Source organism: Lycorma delicatula, chromosome 13, assembly GCF_047948215.1.
Source record: "Lycorma delicatula isolate Av1 chromosome 13, ASM4794821v1, whole genome shotgun sequence".
NCBI lineage: Eukaryota > Metazoa > Arthropoda > Insecta > Hemiptera > Fulgoridae > Lycorma > Lycorma delicatula.
The window spans coordinates 10,331,194-10,349,451 of NC_134467.1; the positions used below are offsets into that span (position 1 = coordinate 10,331,194).

The window sequence follows — 18,258 nt, forward strand, 5'->3', positions numbered from 1 at the left end:
TGTTTACAGGTCCTAACCTGCACTGTATCTACTCTAGTTACTGTCTTAATGTCAATTTTGTTTTTTGGCTATGTTTGTGAAAAGAGGTAGTAATGTCGCTGTGGTCGAATACTGAATTCTGAGCAAATTTATTTGTACGTTAAATGTTGATAGGTGTTTAGAGGAAATGACTCCTGTGCTTGGAGAAGACTGCCCTCTCTGTACAAATATTTAGATGGTACAGAGAGTTTGAAAGAAGAGATTTCAGCCTGAAGGACACATCTGAAAGATGGTCAGGTCGACCATCTTTGTCTGTGACAGAGGGAAACATTGCTGCAGTTCGAAAAAGTTTTGAGACAGGTGTGTAGTCTATCATCGATTAAAGATGTCCTTAGGTATTAATACATCAGCAGTTCATGCATTTTGTGAGATTACATTCAGATTAGAAAGTTTTGTACCCTTTGGATGCTACGTAACTTAACTGACAATCAAATGGCGTTACCGTGTTTCACGGTATCGTGAAATGCTGAATAAGTCTGAAAATAGGAAAACTCCTATGTAAATAGTATTGTGACAGTATGAAACTTGGCTGTACTATAATAATGGCTCAGAACAAAGTGTAAGGGTTGAAAGTTGAAGAGACCCCCTCAACACCATGGCTGTTTAAAAATCTAGTTGGTGAAGAAGAAGGCTATAATGTTTAGTGTGATAAGAATATTAGATTATGTTGTGTCAGAAATTTAGAAGACGGTTATAAGGAAGTAGTATACAGAGAAAGTCTGTCTAACATTGACAAAGCTCTCAAGAATCTGCATCCAAACTCAAGGACGGACACATTGTTTCTTCATTATGATAACCCTCCAGCATACCACTCCAAAGTTTGCTCTGTGCACTTGTCCAGAACTGGAATAAAACTGTTAGAGTAACCTCCCTTCAGTTCTGACCTCACTCTGTGTGAGTGCACTGTCCCTCCCCTCCCACATGATTGAAAAACTGACTGAAAGGGTGGGATTTTATGAGCGATTATGACCTCCTAAGGGCTTGGGACAATGAGTGTGCTCAGATCACTGATGAAACATTTTAGGGTTTCTTTGAAGACTGGTTACGAAGGGTGGAAAAATTGTGTAATGTGTGGTAGAAATTATTTTGAAAAATAAAAAAAATAAGGATGTATTGCAAAACTTTCCTAGTGCCCTTTATAGAAGAGCTAGAAGATATTCAAAGGCATAACAGAAGTTAGGAGTTACAAGAGATTTAAAAAAAATATATATATAAAATTATTTGGATTTGCAGGATCTTATGTGAAGTGACTAATTACCAGGAAGTGTAAACAATTTGGAATTTTTTCTGTGTTTTTTTATACCGATAAAATAATTGTACCAGAGATTTTTATTTTGAATACACCTCACATATATATTATATATACATATGATTCATGAAATGTTACATCCATAACAAGAATGCGTTCATGGAAATCATTTGAAGTAAAAAATTCATCGCATAAAAATACGTTTGAAAATGCTTGTATAGCTATTGAAAATTTTCACCCTAATTCTAGTCTAAAGATAAAGTAATAATGCTAGATTCAAATTCTTGAAATATATAATAAATGGCAAACCTAATGATTTTATTCTGATATTTGAATGATTATTTTAAATAATCCCCTAACTATACCTAATATAGTTTCTAAGAAAATTATAATAAAACAAAATTTTGAGCTTAACTAAAAATTTTTATTAATACTTTAGAAGTTTTGCTATTAAAAAAAAACATTGTTGTTTAGTTTCACTAAATTTGTTAAATTACCAATAAATAAATAAACTTTTTAACAAAATTTATCTGATTTTAATTCTAAGACAATTGATATAAATAAATCAAAACAAAAATCAACATTATTAATAAATATTTAACCAGCCAAGAATAATAATTGGTTTCAACCTAAATACATTTAAATACAAATATTGATGAAAATGAACTGAAAAATTATTTTTCATAGTAAAATTGTAATTAAGTTCAAATGAATCATCATATTTGATTGAGGTTTTTCCAGTTTCTGTTTATCATCATCATCATTATTTGGTATTTTGCCTAGTGGAATGTCCCTTAATCCATTGCTATCTCCAACCATTTCTGTTTTAGGCCTTCTCCTTCATCCTCTTGTAGTTTATAATCTTTACCTCATCTTATTAACTTAATCCTTCTACTTCCTTGCTTCCTTTTCCTCATACTGCCCTTCAGATGCAGTTACCAAGATTCCAGTTGCACTGAGTGTGCTTAAATATTTAAAATTATATTAAGTAATCCATAATCACATTTGTAAAGTGTAAAGTAACATTTAGTATCTGAACACCTTAAAAAAATGCTAAGGTTATATACATCTCATGCTAAAGTATAATATTATCGCTTGAGCCTCACTCAAAGTCATAATGATTTTGCAAGACGCAAACGTGCAGTCAAATCATCAAGGTCCATAAGTATGAAGTTTGTTGTCCCATATTTAGAAAATTAAAATTTTTCAACTTATCCTTTGCTTATATTTATAAATATAAGCAATCTTTGCTAAAAAAAGAATGATCACTTATTTTTAAGAAAATAGTATTATCCAGTTCTTTAGCTTAACACTTTGGCTTATGAGAAAAGGCATAAAGTTTCTGTTATTTTTAATAAATTTCTGAACCATCTTTAAAAACATCTACAACCAATTTATAAAAGTAATTTTTTTTCTTTTACAAAAATATTATTATCATGTTGGCAACATAGTCCTTTGAAGATCACTGGATTTTTTTTTTGTCAGGTTCAGTTTTAAAAGACCAGTTTTAAAGACCGGTTCAGTTGTTAAAAAGACCAAATGGCAATTTTGCCTCAATCTTATTTTATGCAAGAAAGATGATGGCAAAATTTTGTCAAGTGTCAAAATAACGTTTGGACTGATCGCATGTTTGGTTATCATGGAGACATGGCAGTCCAACTTGATAGAGGGTACGTTTGTTGTTGTTTAAAGTCACATATGACAATTAATATTAAGATTGTAAACAAAAATAATTATTTTGAACAGCTATTAATGTTTTTATTTTTACAGAACATTTAATTGTTCGTTGCGTAATACGTAAATGTCATTTGTTTGTTATTGTTTTTGGTCAGCCATGAAACCACAGTTTGTTCAGAGTGAAAAGGAATGCTTTATTTTATTTATTTTGTTTTTTTATAATCCTGTATTTATTGTCATGTTGTATAGTACGTAGATGAGCCGAGAAACATTGCATGCTTATTGTTTTTAATTTTTTGTGACGTTCAAATCGTAATATTATACTTATTTCATCTTAGTGTTTAGTTTTATTTTTTCAGGCAATATTTATTAACGAGTTGCTATAATAGACAAAATGTGAGATACATTTTGACCACTGAGTGAAATTGATTGGGAACTTAAGAATGTTCAACCTGATAGTGATTTGTGTACAGACAGTTCAAAAAAACTTAACAAAAAGTAAAAATTTCTAAACAAAATTTACAAATTTGACTAAAATTTATCAATTTCTTGCCAAAAATCATGAAATTTTCAGGTTTAACACAAAATAGTGCAACAATTCTAAAAGTCATGATTCCTATAGTAAAATAGTTTCCTGATTTTCAAGTTGTGACTTCAAACTAATTTTTTCATTTATTTTTTATTTATTTTTTTTGGGTTCATTAATCTTTAGAAAATTTTTTGAATAAGATATGACCATAAAAAATATTTCTAGTTGGTTTTCCAACAATTTAAAAAAAAGCTACTACGTATCAATAATAAAAAAATTTATAAATTTTTAGTACAAGTTTACAAACAAGTCACCATAAGGCACTGTGCAGTTTTTTTTTACCAAAAATAATTTAAGACTGGAATAAAATGTTCAGCATTTTAAAAAAAATTAGGGTTCAAATACAGATATAGAAGAACAATTGCTAACATTTACAGGAATCAAACAACAGCAGTAATAATTCAAGAACATAAGAAAGAAGCCGTAATAAAGAAGGAAGTTTGACAAGGATGTTCCCTATCCCCGTTACTTTTGAATCTTTACACAGAACTACCAGTTAATGATGTTAAAGAACAATTTAGTTCTAGAGTAACAGTACAAGGTGAAAAGATAAAGATGCTACAATTGGCTGATGATAAAGTAATTCTAGCTGAGAGTAAAAAAGATGTAGAAGAAACGATGAATGGCATGGATGAAGTCCTATGCAAAAACTACTGCATGAAAATAAACAAATGAAAGGAATGAAATGTAGTAGAAATAATGAAATGTAATGTAGAAATAATGAAGATGGACCACTGAATGTAAAAATAGGAAGAGAAAAGATTATGGAAGTAGAAGAATTTTGTTATTTAGAAAGTAATATTATTAATGATGGACGAAGCAGGAGCGATATAAAATGCAAAATAGCAGTGGCAAAATGAGCCTTCAGTAAGAAATATAATTTGTTTACATCAAAAATTAATTTAACCATCAGGAAAGCATTTTTTAAAGTATATATTCGGAGTACTTTATATGGAAGTGAAACTTGGATGATTGGAGTACCTGAGAAGAAAAGAATAGAAGCTTTCGAAATGCGGTGATATAGGAGAATGTTAAAATCAGATGGGTGGAAAAAGTGACAAATGAAGAGGTGTTACGGCAAATCGATGAAGAAGGAAGCATTTGGAAAAATATAGTTCAAAGAAAAGACAGACTTATAGGCTACAAATTAAGGCATCCTGAAATAGTCGCTTTAATATTGGAGGGACAGGTAGAAGGAAAAAATTGTGCAGGCAGCCAACATTTGGAATATGTAAAACAAATTGTTAGGAATGTACGATGTAGGGGGTATATCGAAACTCACCGGGTTGGTCTAGTGGTGAATGCGTCTTCCCAAATCAGCTGATTTGGAAATCGAGAGTTCCAGCGGTCAAGTCCTAGTAAAGCCAGCTATTTTTACACGGACTTGAATACTAGATCGTGGATACCGGTGTTCTTTGGTGGTTGGGTTTCAATTAACCACACATCTCAGGTATGGTCGAACTGAGAATGTACAAGACTACACTTCATTCACACTCATACATATCATCGTCATTCATCCTCTGAAGTATTATCTAAACGGTAGTTACCGGAGGCTAAACAGGAAAAAGAAAGAAAAGGGGGTATATCGAAATGAAACGACAAGCGCTAGATAGGGAATCTTGGAGAGCTGCATCAAACCTGTCAAATAACAGAAGACAAAAAAAAATCATTTAAGCATTGGGATTTTTTTTAAATATCTCCAAATAAAGTCTGATTCTTAAAGGGTTAATTAGAACATTTAAAAAACCTTGAATGCTGTATATTCTATTTAACATGTACATTATAATATGTGCTCAAATAACTTTCATTAAAACATTATTTCAAGCATTTAAATTTTTAATTTATTTATATGGACTTTGATCACGAATATTTTTTATTATTTTATAATTGCTTATGTATTTTTTTATTCTGTTCTGATTAAGGTTTTACCATGGTTTCTCTTGATCCAAATGGATCAAGGCAAATGCTGGGACAGTTCCCAGCATGTATCTGTGTTGGCAAATCTACACATTCCTAATTTTATCTTTATATTAAGGTCTAATTATAATTAAAGATTTATTTAAACACGAATAAGATGTAGTTGTAAAAATGTAAGTTAACACAGAGATATTACATTACATTCAGTGAAGATAATTTACTAATAGATATTTATTTGGTGAAAGTACGATAGATACTTTTCTTTTACTAATAAAACACCCAATGATATAATTTTAATATTTTTTTTAAACACATTTTTCCAAATTTAGATCAGTATGCTAAATAAAAGTATTTTCTGCATTTGTTTTTCATTTGATTTTGTTTACATATCAATTTTCTCAGAATAAAGACCAACATAAATTTGTTGTAATTTCAGTAATTTATTTATAAATTAACCAAATTTAATAGTCAATTTAAATACCTGTTATTTTAATCAATTTTTAAGTTTTACAACAATTTCTCAGAAAATACTTATAATTCCAGGGGCGATTTTAAAAAAAAACAAATAACATATAAAACAGTTAATTTGTTCTATAAGTCCCAAAATTTTTTTATTTATCATTATTTCATTTCTGAAGGAAAATTATAAAAATAAAATATTTAAATAATTTTTTTTTTAATGACTCCTGTAGTGAAAGTAAAATTTCATGAATCACATTGTATGTTATTAGTATTAAAAGTAAACACAATGAATACAACCAACTAAGCACATTATAATATTTATATAAAGAGTATTCCTGAGTCACTTAGAAATGCTGCTGCTGCATTTTGACTGCTGCCATCTTATAGCAACTGAAAAAAAATAATTAAATGAGAAAAAAACATCAAAACTGGATCATCGTCATCACCATTTACATGCATGTAAATATGCACACACCTGATTTCCTCCCATTTTGTGGCACGGATATAATCCGACTGGTTTATGGAAATCACCCTTTCTGGCTGCTGAATCAATACAAGTCTTGCCCCCATATCCAAGATTACGCACCTATTTAGTAAATATAACTTAAAATATTATTTTACATAGAAATAATCAGCAATAAATCTTCACTCCACAGTAAAAAATATTAGATACATAGTACAGAAAAATACCATGAATAATAATTAAAAAAATATTCCATTACTATTTCTAAATACATGATCTGAATTTTACGTAATAATACTAAAAGTTACATTTAAAAAAATTTAATGAAATTTACAGGCAATGTACATACTAGACAAGTGTAAAAAAAAATACACTTTGGTTTAAAAAAAAATTCTGGCCTTACATAGGTGCCAAATTTTGGGGCCTATCAATAAACAAAACATAAATCTATCCCTGAGCACTAAAGTGGATTGATAGCAAAGAAGTATAATGAGGATATTTTGAAGTTCATATCACTATAACGAATGCCTCAATGCTGGCACCAATGATGAATGAAGCGAAGCCTGTCATACTTAGCTTTCATACAAAAAAACAAAAAAAAAAAAACAGTTATATTTCCAAATTAACAATTTCTACAATCTTTACTTTCAAAAGAAAATAAAATCTGTTGATTTCTTTAGTGGTCTAATAACATTTTACTTTTTACTGACAACTTACTTTTTTAAATCTAAAAAAATGTTAAGTTTTTTTAATTTTGAATTCTATTGAATTATTTTATTCTCACTTGAATATGAATAACATAAGACCAAGAGTGTCTTTTGATATCACCAATTCCGAGCCAGGGACCTCATCTTGAAAGCAAAGAAGAAGTGCAGACTTAAAAGAAAAAAGTGAAACTGGTCAGTGGTTTAAATGAAAGAAAGTACTCCCTGTGACAAAGAGGGCAGAGGATATTAGGAGAGCAAACCCTGAAAGAAAGGTCTGCAAACTTGGAGGTAATAAGGCAGCAGTTCTAACTACAGAATAAACCTACACAGCATTCACAATGTGCTCAGGAGATTTTGTTGTTGTTATTGGCAGGAACCAAAACAGCCTCAAAGTAAATCAAGAGAGGATTGCATAGTAATTTATCTGATTCCTGGAACAGGCAGAAATACTCAATTCATAATCTGAAGAAGAAGAACACTGATTATTAATTCATTTCGATTATCATTCAACCAATCAAATGTACATCTTTGTTCCATTTTTTTGTTCCTATGCTAATTTTTTTTAACTCAAAGTATTAACTGAATTCCATATTTTCAATTATTTACTTCAAGAATTCTAGATTTCTTTGATATGATCCTCTCTCAAAAAAAAAAAAAAACACCTTCATGCATCAATGCATCATGAAATCAATCCATTTCAAATCTTATGTATCAATCTACTTTTCAAAATTTTCACGTAATACAAGGGATGTTCAATAATTAATGAGACAAACTGATGTAGAAAAAAAATGGTTCATTCTACGACAATGAAACTTTTTGAGGGTCAAGTTGGCAACCTTGGGAACACATTTAACCAGCTGTTTGATCATAATCAATCTAAATATAACTCTTTTCTTGATTACAGAATGTCAGCTTGGCTTGAAACATGTATACCAGAAGAGCAATGTTCAGTGATAAGATTTATAGGAAACTGTGCAAAAATTCCTTGATTACATTGAAACCGCTTCAAACTGTACTTAGAAATGTTTATTTGTTCGTGCTTTTTATTCAGTTGTATTGCGTTTTGCTGCAACCATTGTGACAAATGGAGATGGTAAAACTGCTACACATGCTTCAGTTTTCACGTAAATAACATTCATGTGAAATATGATTAATTTCATTAATTTGAGATGATTTCATATGATTAATTTGAGATGTGAAGATTAATTTTAGACATCTCAAATTAGCAATTTCATTCGCTTATAATCTTCTAACCTCCATCACTATATCATGGATTTTTTTATAGGTATCAGTTTTATCTATTACATACGTCTTGTAATTTTAATTTCTCTTTTTATAAAAGATGAATGCTGTAACAAAATATTTCATATTTATTTCTTCTTCTTTTTTATTTCCACTCTTTTTAAAAACTTAATTCAAATTCTCTACAGTTTTTAATTTAAGAATAAAAACAATTATAGGAATAGACAACATCTTTTCTTTCAGATATTACCAAATCAGAACTTGTTTTTCCTATCCTTCGATTCCTTCCTTAATACATAATTCTACAAAAAAATTGTGGTTGTTAATTTTTGTCAACATTCCTTTGTTCTCATAACATTTTTAAATTTCTTATTTATTTTAAACTCTTATCAATGCTGTTTATTCTGTACACTGATAACCAGATCACAAAATAACTACTATTCTGCAGGAGTACAGATTTTATAACTCATGGTATACATCTACAGAGCTAAACTGCATCATTACAATCCCAGGATGAAGTATTTCTAGTTAACAATCACATATATATATGCTTGTGTATACCTAAATTGGTATTAAGAAATCTATCCTTTTTTAATTAAATATTATCACAAGAAGTAGCCATATAGATTATTGGATTACATATATTAGTATAACAAAAACTAAATTAAATGATAAACTCCTCCATATAGTAACAGTAAATCTCAAACAGCTTGCCACACCTTTTATTATATCTGTATATGATTATGATTGTAACAAAGGTTTAAAATTATAAACTGGCATGTACTATCCAATCGTCTAATAGTTTTAAAATATCTACAATAAGAGGTTTGTTCAGAAAATAACTGAACATCTTTAATTATGCACCAATGGAGATATTTAGTGACTGTTCTGCATAACCTCCTCTGTAACCACATGTTCTTGGATTATTGATAACTCATTTCATTTTCATGTTATTCTTATTTGAATGCAACATATTTAAGTGTTAGTAGCGATTTTTGTAATATGTGATTTTTTGACGATTGAACTTTTGTCTCAATTTTGGAGCCGTAAATTCAGATTTTGTCTCCCATTATGATCCTTTGCATGAATTATCATCATCATCATCATCGGCTTGTTCAGAAGTAGCCGACAAATGTTCTTTCTGTTGTTTGGTCATCAAACAAGAGGAACAAACTTTGCTGCGACTCAATGCATGTTCAATTTTTCAGTCAAAATTGATTTTCTAAATGCGGGTGTTATCAGTTGAAGTTGAAAGCCTTCCTGGTCGAGGGTCATCTTCAATCAACTGACGAAAACCATTTGTATAAGATCACCATTTTGGTAAGTTTGTTCAAAAGTTGAAACGTTTCTGTGAACGTTTTCCCCGGTTTCATACAAAACACTTAAAAGATGTTGCACTCAAATAACAATAACATGAAAACTAAATGAAATATCAACAATCCACGAACATATGATTAAAGAAGAGGTTATGCGGAACACAATGATGCCAACCACATGTCACTAAATATCTCTACTGGTGCGTAAACAAAAATATTTAGTTATTTTCTGAACAGACCTCATACATCAAATAAAAAGGTGTAAAGGAGTGCTCTCATTTTATTTAGATGTTACTATAGGTATATTCACACACATTTACTTTACAAGTTCCTGGAATAACTAATTAATGTTAGAAATAATTATCAAGAGGAAAATTATTCTTTTATAGATTAAAAGTATTTATGATGTTAAACTATAGTTGGTGTTGCATTTCCATTCCTTGTGAAATAATAACGGTTATGTGTTTATGTAATGCACATTTGACTAACATACACCTTTGTACATTTTGTAATATAAATTTGATTATTTTTCTTATCAACATATCTTATTATCTATAGAAACTAATCAGAATAAATGGTTTTAAATAAATATGATAAAAAAAGTGGGATTCTCTTATAAGACAATTTACGGAAGATTCATTCATGACAATAAGTATATTGCATGATATATGTAACAATAACTCTGAAGAGTCTACACCATACTTCCACCTTATCATCTGCAAGTCTTACACCTGATCAGCAGCTAATTTTTACTAATTTCTTTATATAAATTCAACTCTAAAAGATAAGAATTTCAAGGGAAATTCTTTTTGAAGATAACTTTTTTATATAAATAAATAAATACCTCTCTATAATCAAGTCTATAATAATAAATTAAATTTATTAAAAACACAAAAATATATATATAAAATAATAATAGTAATAAAAATAGTTTAATACATACCTCCCCAGATGCAACTGCATCACCAGGTACAAATAATTCAGGATATACATTTTCTAAATACCATTTAAATGATTTACAACCCAATCTCTTTCTCAAATCTTTTCTTGATGATACATCACCATATTCACCCTAAAAAAAGTATTTTTTTTTTTTTAATAATTTCATTCAATTTAACACTACTACTAATTTAATTAATTTATAATATAACTTAATATTGCATCAGAATATTGCTAGTCTAGTTTTAATGAATTATGTAAGCTATGTTATTGGTTCATTACAACTGAATTATGTAATTCATAATTTATAACATTTGCTATTTGTTTTCATTCCTATAAACTGGTTACTGAAGTAAGATCAACATCTATCTTCATTCAAAATGTAATATTAACACATTGTATGCATTTAAAGTTTATGCTAAACCAATATGTAGTAAAATAATTATTTCACATTTAGTTAAAGTTCCTAAAGACCATATATTTTTATTTTTCCAAAAATAACATTTTGATTTATGTGCATTTTATCTAAATAAGCAATTTTCCTTTTACTATAATTATTTATTTTAAACCTGTGTATATAAAATGTCTGGGTATTCGATTTTCTTTTAACATTTATACATGCTGTATATAAAACTATTTTGTTTATAATACACAAATCAACTTTTTAGCTGTAGTTAGCAGTAATCTTTTCAGTAACTGGGCATTCATTGACATAAAGCTTAGAAATTTATTGTCACACTACTAGTACAACACAATGGTTTAAGCTTATATAATATTACTTTGTTTTTTAGCCTTTTCTTAGTTGATAAAAAAAATCTGACTGTCTGTATAAACCCTTTGAAGATTTTTCATTAATCTCATTTTATGCGAGAAACATGATTCGGTAAAATTTCATCTGTCAAAATTACATTTGTAATGATCACATGTTTGGTTGTCATGGCAGACATGGCAGTCCACTTGATAGAGGTTACATTTGTTACTGTTTAAAGTCATTTGTGTCATCAGAATTAGTACTGCAATGTTAAACAAAAATTATTATTTTGAACTTAATGATTGTTTATGTTTTTATTTTTAGAGAAAATTGTTATTTTAGTCGTGTTCATTGGGTAATATGTAAATAATGTTAGTCTGTTATTGTTTTGAGTTGGCTGTGAAATCATAGTGAAAAGAATGCTTTATTTTATATTAGTTTTTTTATAATACTATATTTATTGGTGTGTTGTACAATACGTAGATGAGAAAAAAAGGATTGTGCGTTTATTACTGTTTTTTAATTGTTTGTGATATTTGAATTGTAACATTATACTTATTTCATCGTAGTGTTTTGTTTTATTTTTTCTGACAAAATGTATTACAGAGCTGCTGTAATACATAAAATGAGTGGTGTATATAAAAAAATCAAACACCAAGTAAAATTGATCAGAAATTTAAGAATGTTCAATCTGATAATAATTTTTCTATTGTCTAAATAACTTAACTTTACAATGACTAAAATTTATCAATTTCTTGCCAAAAATCATGAAATTTTCAGGTTTCATAGTTCTAAAAATCATGATTCCCATAGTAAAATTGGTTGAGTTTGACTAGTTTTTTTTTGTTTTTTACTTCGTTGTATGAAGTAAAGAAGTATTGTGATTGTGGAAAAATTGTTGTTTTCAGATTTCAACCGAACCACCCCTGAATCCATTTTGACTAGTTCGACGTGACATCTGTACATATGCATATATGTATGTATGTACTTATATAACTTGCATAACTCAGAAACAATTAGCTGTAGGATGTTGAAAATTTGGATTAGGACTGTTGTAACATCTAGTTGTGCACCTCCCCTTTTGATTGCAATCGACTGAACCAAAAGTGTCCAAAAAAAAGACCCAAAATAAAAAAAAAACTGTGGATTTTGGACTTATAACTGCAGTAATAAACCCTCATTGAGAGATTTTTAATGATGTATCATAAGTGGTACTTATTTTCATCGGTTCCAGAGTTATAGTCAAATGAAATTTTAATTAATTAAATATTTGGATCTTATAAGGGGAAGGCACATTGGTTGGAATCAGACTTCATCTTTTTTTTTTTAACTTTTTTTTAATTTAAATATATTGATTTAATAATAATTATTAACCTCCAATTGTAAAAAAAAATTACAATAAATAATTATTGAATAACAGCAATAAAATAAAAAAATATGAAAAATATCAGAAGTTATTAATGAAATAAAATTTTATGTACTTTTTATTTTTAGAAAAATGTGTATATATAATTTAATAGGCATGCAAGTAAGTCATGTGGTGTCCACATGAGATTTGGTGAAACATCTGATGATTATTCATTTTTTTTTCATTTTGTTGATGGTTACATCATAATTTAAAAAACACATCATTAGGTAGATATACGACATACATTTATTTAAAGAGTTATGAAGGGACTTTTACTCTATTCTAATGTTTCATGTAAGATTGTTGAATTAATAATCTTATAAATATTTGATATTAATAACTAATATTTTAGCAATTGTGTAACTGTTTGTTTTATTAAAGAATTGGAGAATCATATCTTACTTTCAAATGAAATAAGTTTGAATCGAGTGCAGCAAAAAAAGTATATATGTAATTTAATAGTACAAGGAAGTCCAGTCATGTGATGGTATCCGTATCAGATTTTTTAATATTTGTTTTTGGGTTCTTTAATCTTTAGAAAACTTTTCAAATAAGATATGACCACAAATAAACATTTCTAGTTGATAGTGGATTAGAATTCCTACAATTTCAAAAAAAAACTGCTAAAAAATAACATGGTAACAAAAAATTTATAAATTTTTTAGCACAAGTTTATAAATAGGTTTTATGAAGTTAAGTTTAGTCGTGTGGTAAGAAATAAAAGTAAAGTGACACCATGAATTTATTGAGCAGCATTTACTGCAGTTTTTTATAGTCACATGGTGAACATTAAAACATGTAAATCAAAAGAAATTGTTAAAAGTTATGCATAAGCCTGTGAAAGAAACTTCAGAAGTAATTTATTCATAATAAATTAAAAATAATAAACCTTTTCCCACTTCTTACAGATTTTTATTTTTTAATTCATGTATTTAAAGAAAAATCTCCATGGTGAGGAAGATTTTCTGATAAAAATATATTAAATAATCAATATTTAAGGTAATTTTGGGTCAGTTCAAGCTGTCATCAAACTTATATAAATAATAATAATAAGTAGATAAAATAAAAATTAAAAATTACAAACCAAGTCATTTCCAACACGCTGATAATAGTATTTGGCATATTCATCCATCCATACTTCAGCTAGTCGAATTGAATTTCTTTTCAAAACATTAACACCAGTTCTCCATTTGTATGGTGAACGTTTTCTAAATATATGGCCGACATGTGAACATGGTACAATTTCCAGTGTTCCACCGCACATCCATGTCTATAAAAAATAATATAAATACATTAAATAACAAATAATATATGTATTTACAAATATAAATAAATAACTTGTTCTACCAGGTACAGAATACAATTAAATTAGATAATATGACACTAATTTCAAATCAAAATGGAATTAAAATTATCTATTTTGATTTGATTTTAAAATTTATATCCAAAGTTTTAACAAATTTTCTTTTATTGTATTTATTAGGATTTTATTTTGTTAATGTTGTGTATTTATATGTAATTTTGCATGAACAATTACAAGATTGGATCAACTGAAGATGCGATAAAATTGTGAAAGTACTCTTGTGTGTATATTACAATGATATAAGGTAAGTGTCGTCCTACCTAATTTAATTTAATTTTATACCTGGAAGATCAAGATTTATTTATATTTGTATAATAGTACAGAGGAACACGAGTCTTAAAACTGACTTTAAAAAATGTATGTTTACATATCGCCTGAAATATTTTCACAATAAAATTTTTATTTGCTTTGTCTTTTTTAAATTAAAATTTGTATGATCTTTACTTCCTACTTTCCAGAAACTGTTAGATCTACATGCATGCATGCATGCATGCATGGGCGCGTGTTGTGGGGGGGGGTGTGACACACACATGCACGCATGTGAACAAATGCACATGTGTGTTGTGCATGCATGCATATGGGCACTGGCACAAACAAATGTATATATATATATAAAAAATAATAATAATAATAATTAAACTCTATTCTTTGGTTAGACAAATATAAAAATACTAAATAAGTTAGGAAATTATCCAAATTAATAGAAAATTTTCTAATGCAATTCATTATGTCAACAACCAAACAAACAAAATAACAAAAATGTTATTTTCATAGATATTCCCACCACCATTTCCATGATAACATTAAGTTACAACCCAAACAAAAAATACTAATCCTAAATTAATAAACCTAAACTACACAAAAAAAAACCAAAACGAACAAATAACCAATAAAACACAATCCATTTATTCTATTAATTTAAAACACATTAGCATATGTAATACTTAAATCAGATATGTCCGTTCTATTATTTATAGAATCTATATCCTTTTTATTGTAGATCATCTCCAATATCTTTCTTTTTACGAAATTAGGTTCCCTTTCTAAAATTTTTACTTTATCAAAATCAAATTTATGTTTTTTGGCTTTCTCATGCTTATTCAATGCAGTAATTTCATTTTTCCTATATTTATGTGTCTCAATTCTTTTTTTAAATACTGGGATGTTTGTCCAATATAACATGCTGAATAACCACTATACAGTACACTATACTGATTTTGCTTCTTTGTTGGCGCCTTTAATTTTGGAAAAATGTTACCGATTGTATTGTACTTACTATGAGCCACTATCAGTCTATTTTTAAAAACTTTTTGAATATTTTCAGACAAATCAGGATCATATTGAAGCGCCAAATATTCTTTTTCATATTCTCTTTTTTATAAGAAAATGTATTGTAAAGCCTATGAATTCTAGACTTCACACAATTTTATCAATAAAACTTTTGGAATAGTTATTTTCCAAAAGCAACCTCCAACTTTTTTAATTATTATCTCTCTTTCTTTAGGATATACACATAGGATGTATTTCTTTAGCATATATATATATATATAATATATGTGCGTGTGTATGAAACTAAACTTTAGTCCCAGGTTGGAGATTTTTATATCGCACATTAATGGGGAGTTCCTGGATTGATCAAGTAAAAAATAAACTTAATATTTCAAGAGGAAATCCAACAGAGAATCAGCTGAAAGACACCATAATAAACCCCCAGTGAAAAAGAGATCTATGTTAAGAAAAAAAATGGTAAATCAATATGAAAAGAATGATAAAACAACAATAAAAAAAAAGTCAAACAACCACATCAAAAAAAAAGGCGTGCATCACTAAACCACAGTGGACACCTATCCACCCCAGAATCCCTCAGGTGATAGCAATATCCTTATCCATAATAAAAATAATACATTTTACTGATCAATGGATTTTCTACTGACCAGCTTAAATAAATGCAATAAATTTCTTTTGTTTCAGATACAAAAAAGAGTCACCTTTTCAATTAAAAACCCTACATTATATAGACATTTAATGACATTATACAAAAGGGTTGGTCTTCTTCACGATTCATAATTATTTAGACTGAATAAAAATAGCAACAATAATTTCAGTCTTTAAAATGTCAAAACAGATTTTGCTGTTATTATACATACGTGTTAAAATTAAGGTGTTTTTAAAACTGCCTAGGTAAAATAAAAAGCTGTCAACAACATATTCAGGCTCCAACATACTCGTATATTGGGGATCTGAGCATATCCAGGCCCCAGAGCCTTTAAATCTCTTTACTCTTAAAATGAGAGCCTCAATGGAAGCTTTGCTTTATAATAATAAACTGCTTGAAATCAATGTTTAAAATCAGTTCCAATCTTTTCTTATAAACCTAGTAATACGATCAGAACTGCTAGACTCATAAAATCAAGAGAAAAGGGATCAATGATAAAAAAAGAGTGATAAAGTAGTAAAAAAAAGGACAATGAATAACACACGTCCCACCATCCCCAACAAATTTTTTTGGGAGGAAGAAAAATCAGGGTACTTAAACCTAAATGAGAATAGCACATTGCTGATGTAGGACTTTTTTTCACATTCACCATAAAATACAATATACATAACAACATAAACTGCTTTTCTTCCAGAAATATAAAAAAAAAAAAAAGAAGAATGCTTAAGCCTCATCATCCTTTATGGAGGTTTGAATAAGACTGAGCACTGTCTGAACGATCTTAGTTTCCTAAGGGGAACTTAAATTATACATAAAAATTTTCTTTTGTAAAATTTTGAGATACCTAACTAATAAGACCTAAATTTTCCTGCCAGTAAGACCGATAGCAACCAAAATTAAATGGTATCATTGCAACAGATATAGAAATTATCATGTCAAATTTCATCCAAACCAAGTCTGAAGATATCAAGCAAAAAATAAGCCAACTTATCTATAAACAGATCTTTCATTGTTAAAATTGTGTTTTTTGATTAAGTGGGTCATATGAAATGTCAAGATGTTCAAACCCCGATATTCAAAGTTTGATCTGATTTGCATAATTTCCCTTATAGAATGTAATGTATAGTTAGTTATATTAGCCAAGAAGATATAGTAAAAACATTATTAATCATTTTAAAACGAATAAAAGAAGTATAAAAAAAAAACAGACAATGAAAAAGTAAAAAGATTTATATTCTTTGGTCAGCTTGTTAGAATAGTAAAAACAGGTTAACTTAGAAAATCTTTGATTTTTTTTCATAATGGGATAGAGGTAAAATAGATTAAAGAAGTTAAAAAAGGACAAAATTTTAAATGTATATCAGAAAAAGACTTATACAGTACATTCAGAAAGTTTTTTTGCAGTACTCCAGTACTCTTTAGAATTATGAGGTGTGTTCTGTTTTTTTGGCATTAGGTTGGTTGTTTGTTGGGTTCGTTGAATGTTGCTTAGTAATAAACTAAGACATCAACTGTTGATTTGTGATTGAACGTGCTTCGTTTTGCTTTGTATTGTTTCGTCTGCCAGAATCATTAATAGTGACAGACAATGGTTCTTTTGGTAGAGGAATAAATGTTTCTTGTTGAACACATTTTTCATAAAGATGACAAGTATACTGATTTAGTGAAGCACAAGTTTTCTGAAAAAAGTATTCAAAAATATTCCTGTTTCCCACTCCAATGCAGTTCAAACTCTTATCTAAAAATTTCATGTAACAAGCTCTGTTGAAGACGCTGATCGAAGTGGAAGACCACCTAAGCTAATTGAACAGGAGCTACTGATATTTCAGATGCTATAACATAAAGCTCTAAGAAAGAAATGAAAGTTTTCCCCTACAAAGTAATTTGTTACGTTACATTTTTTATAGATGAAGTGTGGTTTCATCTGGGAGGATATATTAATTCACAAAATACTCTACTGTGTTGTAACTAACCCTCATTTACACAAACAACCTTTACACGAAGCAAAAATTGGAGTGTAGGTCGGTATGAATAGAACACGCATTGTGGGTCCAATCTTTTTTTAAAATACAATTAATAGTGATCGTTAATGTGCTATTTTAACAAACTTCATTAGTCGGTAAACAAATGTGGAAATTAATAACAGTTGGGACCAACAAGATGGCGCCACGCGACACAGCTAACAGGTCAATGACTTTTT

The 18,258-nt window shown here is 28.6% G+C and overlaps 1 protein-coding gene across 6 annotated transcripts in view; it reads right to left on the minus strand.

Annotated features, from left to right (window-relative positions):
• The window catches only part of LOC142333753 (putative polypeptide N-acetylgalactosaminyltransferase 9), a 436,298-nt gene that overhangs the window by 16,409 nt on the left and 401,631 nt on the right, over positions 1-18,258 (minus strand). For 5 of the 6 annotated variants that reach the window (XM_075381223.1, XM_075381224.1, XM_075381226.1 and 2 more), the window contains 3 exons: positions 13,844-14,029; positions 10,605-10,733; positions 6,409-6,519 (listed from right to left, as the gene is read on the minus strand). In XM_075381223.1, coding sequence (XP_075237338.1) covers positions 6,409-6,519; positions 10,605-10,733; positions 13,844-14,029 — 426 coding nt within the window. The remainder of the gene's footprint in view (positions 1-6,408; positions 6,520-10,604; positions 10,734-13,843; positions 14,030-18,258) is intronic. The other variant, XM_075381229.1, reaches the window with a different exon arrangement.